Source organism: Dryas octopetala, chromosome 5 (assembly GCF_963921425.1).
Source record: "Dryas octopetala chromosome 5, drDryOcto1.1, whole genome shotgun sequence".
NCBI lineage: Eukaryota > Viridiplantae > Streptophyta > Magnoliopsida > Rosales > Rosaceae > Dryas > Dryas octopetala.
In genome coordinates, this window is record NC_141370.1 from 16,496,274 (window position 1) to 16,512,829 (window position 16,556).

Below are 16,556 nucleotides of genomic sequence, written 5' to 3' on the forward strand. Positions count from 1 at the left end.
TTAGTGTTGAAGGTGTTCATTTTTTCATAATTAGGATATGAATTCTCCATAATCTCCACCATAAAATATGTTTTTGTATAACACAGTGTTTGTATTGTAATACCTATAAGACAAAGCAAAAATTAAAAAAATAAAATTATGTTTGGGTAGGCATAATATTGAAGTTCAAGCTAATCAGTCTAGTTCCAGAGTTGGCCCATGCTAATGCTTTTCAATTTTAATACAACGGGTACCCTAAACTAGTACGTTTGACGGTTTGAGTTGGTTTGAAGAACTTAGTTATGAATGGATTTATTAGATGGGGTTAGGGTCTTTTTTTAATTAAATGGGCCTGAATTACAATTTTATATCTTTACAACTTTAGCATCCCAAATAGAATTACATCAGATAGAGTGTAATCACCAAATTAGACCTTTAAATTGCTCTTATGAGGGGAGGGCACAGTAAAATGTGATAGTCCAAGTGAAGGTTCAGTCAGTAATCTTAAGACGGCAAAATCGAATCAGAACTTGGCAGAAGATAAGAGAACTCCATGCATACATATCTACCTGAATATAATATTTGCACATGTACCATAAAAATGAATAAATAAAAGGATTCCTAGCTAAGTAAGATCGATCATTAAACTGAACATGCTGGTAACTAAGTACAGCAAAGGTTAGCTTGTATCCTGTACTAAACTAGTGAACATCGAGGTCCAGACATTAAACTGAACATATGGATAAGAACCAACTAAACTATCTAACTTGGCCTAATTAAGGTCGGGTAGATTGTCTGGTTTCTACAGAACAGCCTGATGGCCTAATTTAGGGTTACTATTCCGACTGCTCAAATGGAACACGAACAAACAACTGTCCATGCAGGGTGACCACAGCTGATGTCTGGTGTGGATCGATTCTTGATGGTAAGTTCACAACCTGTTAACAGAAAGCCAAATACTATCACACAGCTGTTTAAAGTTTAAACCATCTGACGGATCATTAATTTCCATTTGAAACAAACAGAATAAAGGTAAAATATGAAACAAATGGTAATTAACCAGATGACTGGCAAACAAGCTCAAATATTGCTCAGTTTACAAAGTTCCTGTGGTACAACAAGACGTACTAATATAGAGTTTGGAGTTTGGAGTTTGGACTTCAAAATGAAAGTAATAATTGTAGGAGGTATGCAGGCTACAAATGGGTGAGGGGGTAAGGAAACCTCTGATGTCATTCTATTTCTCCTAGGTGAGTGGTTGAACAGTATTTCGTGTCATTTCATTATTTAACTTTTCTGTAACTTCCATTATGCACAAACTTTTCTCTTTTAAAATCAAGCATGTTCTTTGTTTGCTGAAGGAGAATCTTACAATGATGGTTTTGTCATATCATCAAATAAATTTGATTGGTTTTCTTTCCTTCCTAATCTGAACAGGGTTTCGTAAGGTATATTGAGACTGAAATTTCTCAAATTAGTCAATTTTTTCCCACATGACCTTATCGTATTGACCACACTGCTGGCTGCCTATAACAATAATATTCTGTGAACCATTTCACCCACCAAACCATAATTACTTTTTCAAATTTCTCAACTCTCAACCCAAATAAAGGAAAGATAAAAAGAATTCACCTTTTTGAAAGGTGTGACACCCCATGGATTATCAGGATGCTCAGGTTCACCACTTATAACCAATCGGCCAGCTGGATCTGATTGAACACGCACCTGAGATTGCAAAAAGAACAAGGTATTAAATATAATTGCAGAAACACAAACCTTAGGTTGAATACAATCTTTTTCCCCTCTAATGAGTACTAAATTCAAAAGTTGATCATGGACACACAAATTTATCCTTCATATGCAAACATGTACTCTACAATGGCAAGATTCAATGCCAAGTCTCAAATAAACAGCCTAAAGAAGTTATCAGCAGGCCACTTTACAAGTTTTTGATTCCCACATTTCATACAATAAAGGCAAGTGATGAAAACAGAAAAGAATCAAGAATTGAACATAATTTTTCTTTTTTCCGGAAGCAGTTAGTTGAGTGCAGAACAAATTGCCCGTGGTTTCAAGATCCTCCCAATAAAATTTGTCTGCAACAACTTGCATCCAATACAACCAAATTCTAGAGATAATCACCTAAGACACCCATTTCCTACGCATCTAGAGATTTCCTAGGCAACAAAAGCAGCTGCCTAATAATATTGACACCTATTCCGCAGTGCAAAAGGTAGGGGCACTTTCAGGACAAGGAAACACTAGCATACATGGCTTCTAAAGAAAACAAGAAATTATATAAGAAAGTAAAGAATGGTAGGGTAGAAAAGCATAAAAAGAGAGAGAGAGAGAGACACACACACACACAGATTCAGGAATATGTATACTTACCTCCTCACGTAGAAGCCCTGGAACTAAAGCATAGACCTCAAAACAATCTTTCTGCAAACATGATGAATCTCATCATATTGAGTTGGTCCTTGAAAATTCCCACAAATGCATATTTCCTAGTATTTAAACAGGTTTTGCACAAACTTACAGTTCTCTGCACATTGATCTTCACCCAATCCGCTGGAGGTCCAAGATCAACCACATCTGCATCCAATCTACCCAAACAGACAACAAACCAAAAGCCAAGTTAGCAATCTAATTTAGTGCCAACTGCATACATTGTCAAAAACTTCATGATAGATATATATATATATATATATATATACACATACATATATAGACACATTTATGGACAAATGCAATAAATTTAACATGAATCCTAACTGTGGCTTAGATGGTTTAGTACGTGCAGCTTTTACCACATGCTCCACGTAAGGTGGCTTCTTTCTTTTAAGTAAACCTGAAGTCAACATATAAAATCTGAAGTGAGAAATTATATACCAATTATAACAACATAGAAGATGTCAGTTCCACTGAGGGGCCATACCAATGGTTTTAAGCTGTTTTTCACGCTTTTGCAAAGTAATAGAATTTTTATCCTAAAGAAAAGAAAAGATGGTATTATTATCAGAATAAACTTCTATATGGCAGAGAATGAAAAACAAAGCACAAAATGAGAGCAGAAAATCTTAATATTTGCCAGACCTTTATAATAGGATCACTGACTTCACCATTACCAAGGAGACGCTGTGAGTGCCAACCCTGCATGGCACGTGCTGCAGCATCCCTTCTTGCTCTACCTGATCCCGAAGCCTAATTACCACCATCATGCATTAGAGTCAATGTTGAAATATATATATATATATATATATAGAGAGAGAGAGAGAGAGAGAGAGAGAGAGAGAGAGAGAGAGAGAGAGAGAGAGAGAGAGAGAGAGAGAGAGAGAGAATGACTTATAAAAGCTATTGTGGTAAAAAGAAACCAAACAATGAGCAACACAGAGTCATATAATACACCAAATATTACCAAAAAATTACGAGTCAGAAGATCAACACTTGCCTGATTATCAATATTCATAGGCTCTGGCTGGGAAGGGATAGGCACACTGAGCTCACCACCATGTGTTTGATACCTTTCATAATCTAGGAGGGCCTGAAGTAATACAAGAACAACAAGTAATAAATAACAATAATCAAGTATATAAAGATTATGATCTAGAAGAACGGGGATGACATTTAAGAAGATTGTTGAAAGAATGGACTCATGGTAATCTTGAGGCAAACAGGACATAAAATACTGTAAAGGAAGCTTCTTGGAATAAATTTCCAACACAGACCACTCACACATGCTTACTAACAAGATGGGCAGATCGTGTATGGGCCTTCAAGCCAAAATTGCCCAATCATAGTAGGCAAATCAGTCTATAATTACATTTGCTTAACCCCATGTTTCTTGATCCAGTATCAAATTTGAACAAGTGTACAAGCACGCACACATAGTGAGATTCCATAAGCTAATAGTTAATAGAGAATATACAACAAAGATGCAGCTTGCATGCGCGCGCCCACACACACACCTTCTCGTAGAAACCTCTAAATGTCCATGAAACCGTAGTGCATGTCCTGCAGCAGAAATAGAAACCTTTTAACACATAGTAAAGAAACACTGGACATTCTAAAACCCACTCCCTCACCCTCACCCTCACCCTCACCCCCACCCTTTTTCCTTTTTTTACTTTCCAAAACATCAAATCAGGATGGGATTAAATCGTAACAAAAGAAATTTCGCTCAAAGGAAAGCAGTAACTTACTTCTTCAACAGATTTTATCATGTTTCCCTCTATGTACTTTTATTTTATATTTGGTAGGGTGTTTTGTTGCACAACAACATGCATAAAAACCAGATATAAACATCACAAATTTGACCCATAAATATACCAAAAAAGAACCAATACACCAATAACGTATTGCCAGTGAAAGGAATTGAATATCAGCACTCACAGAATAGCAGTGTATCTCTTAGAGAATTAAGACAAACAATCGGTACTTTTAAAATTTCACATATGAAAACAAAACTACAGTAAAAGGAAACATAGTCATTGATACTGATATAAAACAATAGCTATTAGTCAATATCACCAAACAATGGAGTTTGCATAACGGAGTTGTATATGCAACATATGTTGTTCCTTACTTTGGAGGTTTGAAGGACTCTCCCACTTGCCGCCATAACTTAGAAGAGGTCACCTATCCATAAGTAGAAGCCAATCATATATGTGCTGGCAATAAGAAAAGATATGGTTCTGAAAAAACAAAACTCACAACATATGTATACATATATATTCTAAGTATAGGTTTTTTAACAATTACACTAGGCATTTTCCATATACTAACTAATATAGGACCTTCCACATGGCTTTAGTTATGATTAAAAACCAATGCATACCTTATCATAGCCACCCAATCTAGTCACAGCTCTCCAAAGCCTTGTCCCAATGAGAAGTGGAAATACATTAGCCCAAAGTAAATCACATTTCATATTAATTGTAAACAAAATGAGATAGAAGAAATTACAAGCATAAACTTACTTAAGGCAATTCAACCCCTCTCCGTAGAACTTAGGTGGCTTAAATTCCATAGTCCTCTCTCTAAAGAAATTTTCCACCTCCTTCATGAAAGCTGATTGCTCCTCTTCTGTCCCTGATTCATTACCTTCATACATGTGGCTGTCATCAAAAAGAAACAAGAACTTCGAGTTTGGGTTTCCATTATTTGTCGGTGTAGTAATATCTTTTTCATTCACCTTACTCTTCAACTCTTTCCCACTCTTAGTTTCCGCTTTTATATCAGAAGGTCCAGCATGAGGCGTAACAGGTTCATTATGACTCACAGTTCCGGTATCTGCAACAGCACCACCAGATTCACCCTTGGGCACTTGACATGCTTCAGTTTTAACATCAACAGTCAGTTCAGCAGTCTCTGGATGACTAGTGGAAACGGTGGTGCTATCCTCACAGTCATGGTTGCTATTTTGAGGCAACACCTGGGCTTCAGTCTTGGCATCAGATGTGGGTTCAGTATCTGGCTTGACTAATAGTTGTTTGTCATCATTCAAGGGTTCAGTATCTGGATTGACTAATAGTTGGTTGTCATCACTCAAGGGTTCGGTATCTGGCTTGACTAATTGTTGGTCATCACCATTTAATGGGACAGAGGGAGGAGGAGAATAGTGATCGTGCTCGTGCGAGGCGGACTGTGGTTCTCCATTCTTATTATCATCAGTAGTCATTTCAATCTCTGTCTTGTCGGGTAGAGTTTCTCCGTTTTCAGCGGGATTTGGGGTTTCCTGGACTGGTCCAGATTCTCCAGAATGTGGAGAATCATTCTGCTTGGTATGATCGGTCTGTTGGGCATTTTCTAGTTGTGCACCATCTAAAGCAGCAACTGGCACGTCTTGTTCAGTTTCTTCGTTCTCCTTGGTATCACTCATTTCCTAAGTACTAAAAGCAGTAAATTTCTCATTTTTTTTGCAAAAGAAAAAAAAACAGAAACACACACAAGGAAGAAGAAAAGCAAAAAAAACAGTAGGGTCTTTTAATGGTTATGAAGAACAGAAGGAGCAGATTTCAAATACAATGGCGCAAACAGCCAACTAAATCACTCACAAGTAGAATCTACCACTGTGCGCTTCTAATGCATTAATAAATTCTTGCGATTGGATCATACAAATTAATATTTTCACGCAGCATCGCACAAAAAAATCAAAAGCATGTCGTTTTTTTTTTTCTCATAAATTAAAAGAAAGAAATCTAAAATCAGAATACTTAGGGAAAGAAAACAGGGGATTGATTGTAAGAGCTCCATACCTGGTTTGAAATTGAAGAAGACGGAGCTTCAAAATCGTGCCCTAATCGTATGTACGCACCATAAACCCTAATTCCCTTATCCTCGATTAATTACGTTAGCCAATTTCCTTTCAATTTAAAACTGATTAATCTGCTTGGAAATTTTATGCATTAATTTCGCACTGCATTACTGAAGGTCCTAAACGACGTCGGGTACCGCATGATCTCTTTTTTTTTATTTTAATTTCCCACACTCTCCTGCAAAAATAAAAATCCTAGACCTTTTTTCATTTTGCCCGTAATTAACTTTCACTTTTATTTTTGACTTTATTACATTTTATCTATCTGAATTTTGAACTCAATCTCACTTCACCACCTAAACAAAAAAATTATGTCAATTTACCACATGAATTAAAAATTTGTTATAATATACCACCTATGGTTTATTTTGTCTAAATTTTTATTAAAAATAAGAGTATTTTAGTCTTTTTAAGTCAGTTTTTATTGTGTTAAAGCAAATAAAGTGTAAAAAAATCATTTTTTTCTAACAATAAGAACTTGAAAAAGAGCAAAACACTCTTATTTTTAACAAAAGTTTAAACAAAATGAGCCAAGGTGGTACATTGCAACAAATTTTTAATTCATGTGGTAAATTGACACAATTTTTTTAGGTGTTGAAGTGAGATTGAGCCCAAAATCTAAGTGGATAAAATGTAAAAAAGCCTTTATTTTTAAAAAGTGAAAAACGCTTTGCAAAAAAACAAATTTTTTTAGAGATAATTTGGCTTAAAATCTTTTAAAAAACACAGTTTTTAGATGGAGACTAAGGTATTTTAAAATTTATAAAAAAATATTTTTAATTTATAATCATTTATAAGAAAATCATTCTAATTCATAATAAAGTTCTTCTCCGATTTGAAGGGTATTTCCCCTCCTAGGGTGTAGAATGGGCTTTGTAGAAGCTGCACCCAAAATTTTAGAGTTAAAACATAACATAAAGCCGTCAAATAAGAAAAATAAAATGACTTAATTAAAAATTTTAAATCACTATCGATCTTAAAATGGATTATACTCTAAATTTTACTTTTTTTTATTTGGTTGCTAAAGAAGTAAAGAGCATCCTAAAATAAGTTTTTTCACTTTAAAAAAGAAAAAGAAAAAAGAGTTGCCGACCATTTTATGGCACAAATATAATACGAGCACAAATGATCTTAGCTATTTAGGTGAGTACAAACAAGACATAATTATTAAATAGACTAGTACAAACACGGTACAAAAACACTAATAGGTTCAATTTAAACGGCTTAAACCGGCACAACACAACTCATTTAAGCAAAAAACTTGCATATCCCTGTAATAAGTGACATGTCATTACCATTAAATAAAAATGAGATTTGAGATATTGAAGTTAAGAACCTCGTTTCTCTCTGGTAGTGATGTCACATCACCATAATGAGATATGCAAATTTTTGCTTAGAGCTAATATGATATTTGCTATTATAGGAAGCGTTTATGCTTGATAATACTTTTGCTATAAATGCTTTTATTAAAGTACATACAAATTTTATAAATCTTTTAAATATTTTTTAATTATATAATCCATATAATTATTAGAAAAACTCTTTTGATAGTCCGAGTTGCCAAACGGAAGGCAATAGGTGATAGACGAAATGGAAAGGGATGATGGGATGGATCCAACGGCGTGAAACGTGGTAGTCCTTGGTGCCTTGCAGGTTTCGTCAAATACCAAATCACCTGCCCTAAAACCCACAACCCAACTGAACCCTCTCTCTCATTCTCTCTTTATCAGTCTCTCTGGACTCTGTGTGTGTGTGTGTGCATGTTGAATTTATGCGGTGTTTTCGTTTCTGTGGACTTTGGAGTGTGTGTGTGCTGCTGAACATCTCAAAGTGAGGATTTTTGGCCCTTTTGGTGGGTGTCCTGCTTTTTGCTCAAAAGGGTTATCTTCAAGGTTTTCCCTTTCCTTCATAAATTCAAAACTTATCATCAAATTGTGTGTTCTCTCTCATTTGTTCACTTTTTCTTCATTGCTCGGACACTCCGTATCTTTGCATTGATACCCTTTTCTCTTGTTCTTCATATCCACTTGTTCTTCATGGATTATCATTGTTTAATTAACATTTAATTGGAGAATTTATTGTGTACATTTATATATAACCCCATATGATAAATGGAGTTTGAACCATTGAGCATGGGCAATGAGGTTATTGAATTTGACATGATGGGTCTGGGTGACATTGACCACCCTGTTGACCACGATGACCTCCTTCATGATTCTCCTGCTGCTGCTGCTACTGCTTCTCCAACAGCTTCTGTTGCTGGTTATGCTGCCATTGCCGAACCTTACATTCCTGAAGGGGACACTAATCTGGAACCTTATGAGGGAATGGAGTTCGAATCAGAAGAGGCTGCCAAGGCCTTCTACAACTCCTATGCTCGCCGCATTGGCTTCAGCACTCGCGTCAGCATGTCTCGCCGCTCCAGGCGTGATGGTGCCATCATCCAGAGGTCTTTTGTTTGCGCCAAGGAAGGGTTTCGTGTCGACAAGCATGACAAGCCTGGCTCTGACCACAATGGCAGGGTCAAGCGCCCTCGGGCGGAGACCCGAGTCGGTTGTAAGGCCATGTTGGTTGTCAAGATTCAAGACTCTGGGAGATGGGTTGTCTCTACTTTTGTCAAGGAGCACAACCATGAGTTGGTTCCCCCTGATAAGGTGCATTGCCTCCGCTCTCATCGGCATGTCTCTGGTTCTGCAAAGTCCTTGATTGATACCTTGCAGGGTGCTGGGATTGGCCCTAGTGGAATTATGTCCGCCCTCATCAAAGAATATGGTGGAATTAGCAATGTTGGCTTCACAGAGCGTGACTGCAGGAATTACATGAGAAGTAGTCGGCAAAGGACCCTTGGAGGCGACACCCAGCTGCTCTTGGATTACCTGAAGAACAAGCAAGCTGGGGACCCAGAATTTTTCTATGCTGTGCAGGGAGATGAAGATCAGTGCATGAGCAATATCTTCTGGGCTGATCCTAAGGCAAGGACTAATTACACTTACTTCGGAGACACTGTTACCTTTGACACAACTTACAGGTCAAACCGGTACAGATTGCCTTTTGCACCTTTCACAGGGGTTAACCATCATGGACAGCCTGTGTTGTTCGGATGTGCCCTCCTGATAAATGAATCTGAGGCATCGTTTCTTTGGCTTTTTAAAACATGGCTCATGGCAATGTCTGGCCGGCCTCCACTCTCAATCACTACTGATCATGATCGAGTGATTCGCTTGGCCATCACCCAGGTTTTTCCTGAGACCCGACACCGGTTCTGCAAGTGGCACATCTTTAAAGAATGCCAAGAGAAGTTGTCCCATGTGCTTTCTGAGAATTACAACTTTGAAGCAGAGCTTCATAAATGTGTCAACCTGACTGAATCAATTGAAGAGTTTGAGGCTTGTTGGTCGTCTCTAATTGATAAATATGATCTCAGGGAACATGAATGGCTTCAATTGATATATGCTGATCGGCAGCAGTGGATCCCTGTATACTTGAGGGACACCTTCTTTGCAGAAATGTCCATAACACAGCCTAGTGATAGCATGAACTCTTATTTTGATGGATATGTCAATGCATCAACAACCCTACAGCTGTTTGTTAAGCAGTATGAGAAAGCTCTTGAAAGTAGATATGAGAAAGAAGTGAAGGCAGATTATGATACAATAAATACTGCTCCGGTTCTTAAGACCCCTTCACCTATGGAGAAACAGGCAGCTGAGCTTTACACAAGGAAATTATTTATGAAATTTCAAGAGCAGTTGGTTGAGACATTAACTTTCTTGGCGACGAAAGTTGAGGATGAGGAGGAAGGATCCATATATCAAGTTGCTAAATATGGGGAAAGTCATAAATTGTATTTTGTTAGATTTAATGTTCATGAAATGAAAGCATTTTGTAGTTGCCAGATGTTTGAGTTCTCTGGCCTTCTTTGCGCACACATCTTGACAGTTTTTAGGGTGACAAATGTTCTTACTCTGCCATCTCATTATATTTTGAAGCGGTGGACAAGGAATGCCAAGAGTGGTGTCATATTGGAGGATCGTGCCAGCGATTTGTTGAATAGGTCGCAAGAATCTCTCACAGTACGATACAGTAATCTTCGTCATGAGGCGCTTAAGTATGTAGATGAAGGGGTTAAAACTGTTGAAATCTATAATGTGGCTATGGGTGCCCTTCAAGAGGCTACAAATAAAGTTGCTCTTGCAAACAAGAATGGTGGGAGGTTGGCTATTGTTAATAGAACTGGCAAAGGAGATGGTTTTCATTTAGGAAGTCAAGCAAGTAATACTTTTGGTGATCAACAATGGAGCTTGGAAACTCTGTCTGCGGTTAGTTTTTTCCTGTTACTTATATTCAGTCAGTCCTTAGTTTATTTTTTCCCAGAGATATTCTTTAATTCCTCTGTTGATCTTTGTTATTTTGTTTACCCAATGCTTTCTTGGATTTGTGCATTATTTTGCACTTGTTGAGAGGAATTTATTTTCTTCTGTTCACTTCATAATTCTTCATATCCAACCACTTGAAACCTCCTTCCTTTCTGACAATACTATGGGAAAAATCCAAAAGAGATTAGAGGTGAGGGTCTTAGTTCTTTCAACACACCATCAGGGGAAAATGCATAAGGATATGCTGAGAGAAATGTGCTTAAACAGATGCAAACTTGCAAAGCCACAATAGGATTTTGTTGTCTTTGAAAGTACTTATAGGGATTATTGGGCAGAGATAAAGAGTACTTTAAAGGCTACAGCCAATCTGAGTTGGGAAATAGCTGGTGCATATAATTTTGCTTACTCCATATGCAGTGAAGATTGAAAAATGCTTTTCTTATGGGATACATCCATTATTTTTAACTTTTCGGGTATTTGTTATCTGTTGCTTTCTATATGCCTATTGCCACATTTTCATGCCAACTATGATGTCTCTCAAGTCATATACTTGTGCACATGCTGAAGTGATTATTATTTCGGTGGTGAGCAGAGACCTTTGACATGCATTCCCTTTTTTTTTTTGGGGGGTTGGCAAATGGCTGGCTGCTGCTCTCGCTCTAAAATCTTTTGTTTTGTTGTTATTGTTACTGAACATTGTTTGTGCAATTTTGTAGGATGACCAGGACAAGAAAATCCAGAAACTATCTCGTCAACTTGAGCGTGCACGACGGAAATGTGAAGTGTACCGGGCTAATTTGCTTTCAGTTTTGAAAGATATTGAGGAACAAAAATTACGACTGTCAGTTAAAGTTCAAAACATTAAATTAGGAATGAAAGAGTAGTGTTATCTAATGTCAGTGATAGCTCTCTCTCTCTCTCATACAGAAAGCCAGGTTCACTATTTCTTGTAAAAATGTTTTTTTTTTTTCCCCTGAGAAAATACATGCTTTCCCTGATGAGTTCAATGCACCAAACTAAAAAGGTAATTCAAGCCCAATTCATGAATTTTATTAAAAAATTATCAAATAATTTAAAACACAGATTACAAATCCTAATTATACCACATCTGAAGCTCTAGAAGAAGGTTTTAAGTTTTCAAATAAGCAAGTGCATACTATGTATAATCAGCTTGACCACTAGCTATAGTGCTATAGAACAAGAGTAATTCTTCAACTGTCTTTTCAACAATTTAACTGAATACAACATTTTATCACTAAGTTTCCCGGAATTGAATAGAAAAAAGTGACAATGAGGGAGCATGAAGGAACATAGAGTAAGATCTGATCACAGAACTGTCAATTGAAGGTCAGGAAAACCAGCCCGCGCCTTGTGCCTTTCAAAAAGATCCTGTAGTGCTTCAACAAATTGACCATGCACTTCAGTGACCTGGAAAGAATAAACAAGTATGCACTGAAACATTTAGCTGCTATGCACTCGTCAATATATACAACTCTGTGGAGCTTGAGCTGCTAGTTAACACCTGATTTACATGCAGTTCACTCATTTCATGCAACTAAAACTATATCCAATAGCTTGAGACAACTTTTGTAACTTTTGACATGGAACAAAGCCCTAGACTAGATGAAATATTAAGAAAATATCAACAATCACATGCTATAGCTCAGCAGAAGATTAGATGTTCCACCAGAATGGAGTTTCAAAGGCCAAAGAAAGCAAAAATGGAGACATATTTTGGCATGGGAGACGGCCCTTAGTGGACATCATTGATGTTGAAGAGTAGTGACCATTCGTAGGCATTCCACATCTCAGCTCTAATTCATGCTTTAGTCTTCCCACAAGCGTCATTTAAAGCATTCATTCAAACAGGATGCACGCAGAAGATGAAGTCCAGGGCAATGGGGTTGAACAAATGTTCACAGGTAATCAAAAACATACATTATGCTCAGGTGTTGTGGTGGAATCCTTACCTCTTCCATGGTGGGTTCTGGATTTTTCTTGAGATTGATTGGTCTACCTACAACCACGTGCATTGGTTGGCTGTAGGGTATAGGAGTTCTGCAAAGGAGAACCACATTATGAACCATAAACAGTTGCCAAAAACTGTAGCACTGCTAACTGCCAACATCATAAATATACTTTCATTTTTGCTAAGGTGAACGAACATACTCAACAAACATATATACTACAACAAATGCAAAAGCAGGTTGCAGGCAAATATTGTCAAACTTCATAATAACACTAATCCCTGGATAGGTTGGTCAAAACAAATTCAATAATAGTATAATTACTGCCCATCTAATCAGAAAGTTTTTAGACCAATAAAAATCAGAAAGTTTCAGTGGAATATATAGTTTCTTCTTTCAGTTTTTAGACATAAATGTCCCACGGCTAATTGCAAAGACAAAAATTCTACTCGAGAAAATTACTATTAAGATAAGGCCTCAACAAAAAATTTCTTTCCCAGCAGAATATTTTTATGAATTTTTTGTCTGTAACAGCCAAAACCTTACAACTTCTATTGGATACACAAGTCCCAACATCTCCAAGACAAGGGAAAACAATACTGTTTCGCATATGTTAGAGTTTTAGCAAGAAACATGTCCAAAAAACCATATGGACAAAGAAAAATGTCTGACTTGATATATAGAGAAGGAGATGTTGCATGACATGGACTTTTTTTGGAGAACCGTTCATAGTGGGGCTGGAGTCCTGCTTTATGAATACAGTGCTTCTATAGTAAACAACTTATTTTTTTAATCTTAACGTGGTTAACTAGATATCATTCCCCACATCATTTTTTTTTAACCTTGGACTCACTTAACATTCCAAAATGGTTTAGATTTTTCCTCCACAAAGAATGACAAAATTTTACTAGATGGAAAAATAAGGAGAAAGTTAAGAAGACAATATCATATCAATCAACTAAGAATACATACCCAAAAATTCCCCAGAAGAAAATTGGTGTGAACTTGATAGCTCTAGCAAACTTCAGAAAGAGCTCCCCACTTGGCTTCCACCACTTATAAACATTTGACTGTGGCATGGTTGGATCATAAGAAAAGAAAAAGGGACTATTATTTCTCTGTTAGGTGAAGCACAAGCATGAGAGACAGGAAAAGTATTGATCAACAAAATGGCCCTAATAAGCCCAAGCAATGGACGTATGAAACCAACAAACTGATCTTAATAGTTAGAAAACTATATACACCAATACAAGTTTGGACCAGTAAAGCAGAAGGCAGACAAAGGCAAAGCTGATACAATGCACCTGAAGCAAGAATTGAAACCAATTAACTTTAATTGGTGTAAAAACTAGATAAAAAGTGGTGATACCTGACCAAAGCAGAAAACTGGAACCAGGGGATGACCCCCCTCCATGGCTATGCGAACAAACCCTCTTCTCAACTTAAGGAATGCTATCTACAAAGTAAATGATAAGAAATTGAGAATGGAATTGCAATCAAGAAAACAGAACAAATGAGCTGCCTCTATATGTTCAAGTGTGCTTGTGAGGGAGAGCAGAAATGGGCACCATAGGTCATATTAGATAATCAAAATGGCCATAAAATTAGGCAAAAACACAAAATTGACCTCATGCTTTTTTTTTTTAATCAGGATATTGACCGTAAGCTTGATTAGCTAAATGAGAAGAAATCTAGGTCACCAGCTTCAGCTGATTAATAGATTCAAGAATTTGTAGCACTCAGTTATTCTTTACATCTAGATATAGCAACAGATGACTAGACAGAACAATTAACAAAGAGCGTAAGGAAGAACTTAAAAGGTGTAAACCTCTTTGCCACACTCCATATAATATGTCTCCCGCACTCCACCAGGCACAAGAACGCAACTATAACCAGCAGCTAATCGGGAGATAAAGTTACTCTTCGTGGCTGGTGTAAGACCCAACCATGTCCATATATGTCTAAGAAAAGGTGTGTAGAACACCTAAACACAATTCCCCACACAGAATAAGCAAAAGTATAGCTAAGAAATTGTAGAAAAAGGTTCACATGAAGTAAAGTAGTAGTCTTACAGCGCTACTCGCAAGGACCTTAATTTTGCGGAGAGGCAAGAAACCAGTATGTTCAGCTAGTGCAACAACACCAATGGGCAAAACTGAATGTGGTTCATAACCAAAGACTGCATGAACCACAGAGATACAAATGTAACTTATATCATAGCTTGAAATGGTAAAGGCATACACTGATGAAAAGGGTGTATATTTTGTATACCATAAGCTCGATTAGGATCAAAGGCATGTATATCCTCTACAGACAGAGTGACCGGAAAATAACTACAGGCATGCTTACATATGTACCTGCAAAAGCAATTCAACCCCAAAAAAATGAAAAATATGAACTTTATGTTTATTGGGTCGGATTTTATACTTGAAAGTTGAAACCCAAATTCCAAAGAGCGAAGGGCACTCTTACCTGGACAGTGTTCGGCCTATTTTGCTTTTTTCGTTAACTGGGATGATCATAAACAATAGAAGCAACCCAAGTACCCTGAAACACAAATTTCTCAGCAGAAAAACAAATAAATAAACGAATAATCAGAAGGAAGAGAGAGAGAGAGAGAGAGAGAGAGAGAGAGAGAGAGAGAGAGAGAGAGAATAGGAATACTCACAGGAGGGACTTGGAGAGAGGAAGGAAGAAGATGGTGAAGAGAATCAAACCCACGTTGAAATGGATAGCCCCAAGCCATATACCCATGGCCACAACCAGGTGTGCGATGTTGGACTCGGATTTCTCTCTTCCTCTGAATATCGTCATTCCCTCCTCGTCCTTCTTCTTCATCTCCACCATTTCTACAATACAATAAATCTTCTTCTTCTTCTTTTTCTTCTCCAACCCAAATTTCTGCCACTAATAAATTCTCGAAAAATCAAAACTTTTCTGTCTGCATTTGATCACATCATGACTGTCTACCAGCATTGGTGTCACCGTCTCGTCTGTCACGGTTTTCTGGGCGTTTCTGGGATAACACTTGACGCGAATGACATCATTAAAATATGCTCTATCGGTGACTGATAGACTAATAGTTTATTAAACTAATCGGGTAAATTTTACCCGATCAAGATCACCTCCTTCGTACCCCCCTCCTGTAAATTTTTTTTTTTTCCTTTTTCATATTTTTTTTTTACTGAATATGAAGTTCCATTGTCCAACAACTAATAACTAACTACGATACGTTCATTTGCCTCCATCACCATCTTTATTTGCCTATTTAAATCATTACTGGTCGGTGCTCTGCGGTCGGTCACATGGTATTCACCTTCCTTCAAAATTCAGGCTTTTTTTTTCCTTTTCATTTTTATTTCTTTTTCTTTTGTGTATGAAAGAGTCAATTTTTGCGTTACTGAACAGTTGGAAGAGCTCTAGAATTGATCTCATACACCCAAGTCCGATTGCCTCCCCCCCCTCATCAAAAAAGAAAAAATGAGAGTCAAATTTTTTTTATCATTCTACCTCTAGTACTATAAGTTCTCCTCAAAATGAAAATTAGTTTAGATTTTAACACTTCAACCTATTTTTATATTTATATTTAATATATAAATATTAATTTACTTTTATATGATTTTGAATTTTGAAAATTTATTTTTTTATTCAATTATCATTTATAAGATTTGAATTCAAGATATTGTTTTTTAAACGAGAAATTGAGTGTTATCTATTAAACAAAATGCTCATTGATTAATTCTATTTAATTTACCAACATTCGAACTAAATAATTAGTAATGACTATATATATTTGAAGCATTAAATATGTTTACATAATGTGTGCAATGTCACAAATGTTACATGTGGTTATAAAAAAAAGAGAGTGGGATATATGGAATGGAAAGTTGATTTTATCATAGTGTATCAAATACTCAC

General features: G+C 36.7%; 3 protein-coding genes across 4 annotated transcripts; 1 reads left to right on the plus strand and 2 right to left on the minus strand.

The window, feature by feature from the left end:
* Positions 1 to 549: 549 nt before the first annotated feature.
* On the minus strand, positions 550 to 6,350 carry LOC147284967 (AT-rich interactive domain-containing protein 6-like). 2 transcript variants are annotated; one of them, XM_086244530.1, is made up of 13 exons: positions 6,237 to 6,350; positions 4,959 to 5,870; positions 4,817 to 4,856; positions 4,565 to 4,617; positions 3,948 to 3,993; positions 3,431 to 3,523; positions 3,076 to 3,183; positions 2,918 to 2,969; positions 2,755 to 2,830; positions 2,519 to 2,585; positions 2,371 to 2,421; positions 1,612 to 1,704; positions 550 to 917 (listed from the first exon to the last, which is right to left on the minus strand). In XM_086244530.1, the coding sequence occupies exons 2-13, from the start codon at positions 5,858 to 5,860 to the stop codon at positions 816 to 818; spliced, it is 1,683 nt and encodes a 560-aa protein (XP_086100656.1). In that variant the 5' UTR covers positions 5,861 to 5,870; positions 6,237 to 6,350; the 3' UTR covers positions 550 to 815. The 2 variants fall into 2 exon arrangements, with proteins under 2 accessions (XP_086100656.1, XP_086100657.1); XM_086244531.1 differs by having other exon boundaries at positions 4,959 to 5,863; positions 6,237 to 6,345.
* Positions 6,351 to 7,886: 1,536 nt separating this feature from the next.
* LOC147284968 (protein FAR1-RELATED SEQUENCE 5-like) lies at positions 7,887 to 11,669 on the plus strand. Its single transcript, XM_086243332.1, has 2 exons — positions 7,887 to 10,614; positions 11,388 to 11,669. The coding sequence occupies exons 1-2, from the start codon at positions 8,407 to 8,409 to the stop codon at positions 11,553 to 11,555; spliced, it is 2,376 nt and encodes a 791-aa protein (XP_086099458.1). The 5' UTR covers positions 7,887 to 8,406; the 3' UTR covers positions 11,556 to 11,669.
* Positions 11,670 to 11,766: 97 nt separating this feature from the next.
* On the minus strand, positions 11,767 to 15,649 carry DGAT2 (diacylglycerol acyltransferase family). The gene is made up of 9 exons (XM_086243333.1): positions 15,307 to 15,649; positions 15,111 to 15,185; positions 14,910 to 14,995; positions 14,711 to 14,817; positions 14,467 to 14,622; positions 14,008 to 14,094; positions 13,611 to 13,708; positions 12,642 to 12,729; positions 11,767 to 12,099 (listed from the first exon to the last, which is right to left on the minus strand). The coding sequence occupies exons 1-9, from the start codon at positions 15,483 to 15,485 to the stop codon at positions 11,998 to 12,000; spliced, it is 978 nt and encodes a 325-aa protein (XP_086099459.1). The 5' UTR covers positions 15,486 to 15,649; the 3' UTR covers positions 11,767 to 11,997.
* Between the last annotated feature and the right edge of the window lie 907 nt (positions 15,650 to 16,556).

Excerpts from the sequence above, each read along its gene's own strand:
- LOC147284967 (XM_086244530.1), bottom strand. The coding sequence starts at position 5,860 with ATGAGTGATACCAAGGAGAACGAAGAAACTGAACAAGACGTGCCAGTT. Across the intron at positions 4,857-4,958 it reads GAGGGGTTGAATTGCCTTAA|GCTTTGGAGAGCTGTGACTA; the intron begins GTAAGTTTATGC and ends CATTGGGACAAG. Across the intron at positions 1,705-2,370 it reads CAGGGCTTCTACGTGAGGAG|GTGCGTGTTCAATCAGATCC; the intron begins GTAAGTATACAT and ends TTGCAATCTCAG.
- LOC147284968 (XM_086243332.1), top strand. The coding sequence starts at position 8,407 with ATGGAGTTTGAACCATTGAGCATGGGCAATGAGGTTATTGAATTTGAC. Across the intron at positions 10,615-11,387 it reads GCTTGGAAACTCTGTCTGCG|GATGACCAGGACAAGAAAAT; the intron begins GTTAGTTTTTTC and ends GCAATTTTGTAG.
- DGAT2 (XM_086243333.1), bottom strand. The coding sequence starts at position 15,485 with ATGGTGGAGATGAAGAAGAAGGACGAGGAGGGAATGACGATATTCAGA. Across the intron at positions 14,818-14,909 it reads TGATCCTAATCGAGCTTATG|TCTTTGGTTATGAACCACAT; the intron begins GTATACAAAATA and ends TGGTTCATGCAG. Across the intron at positions 12,730-13,610 it reads TTCTTCTGGGGAATTTTTGG|AACTCCTATACCCTACAGCC; the intron begins GTATGTATTCTT and ends TCTCCTTTGCAG.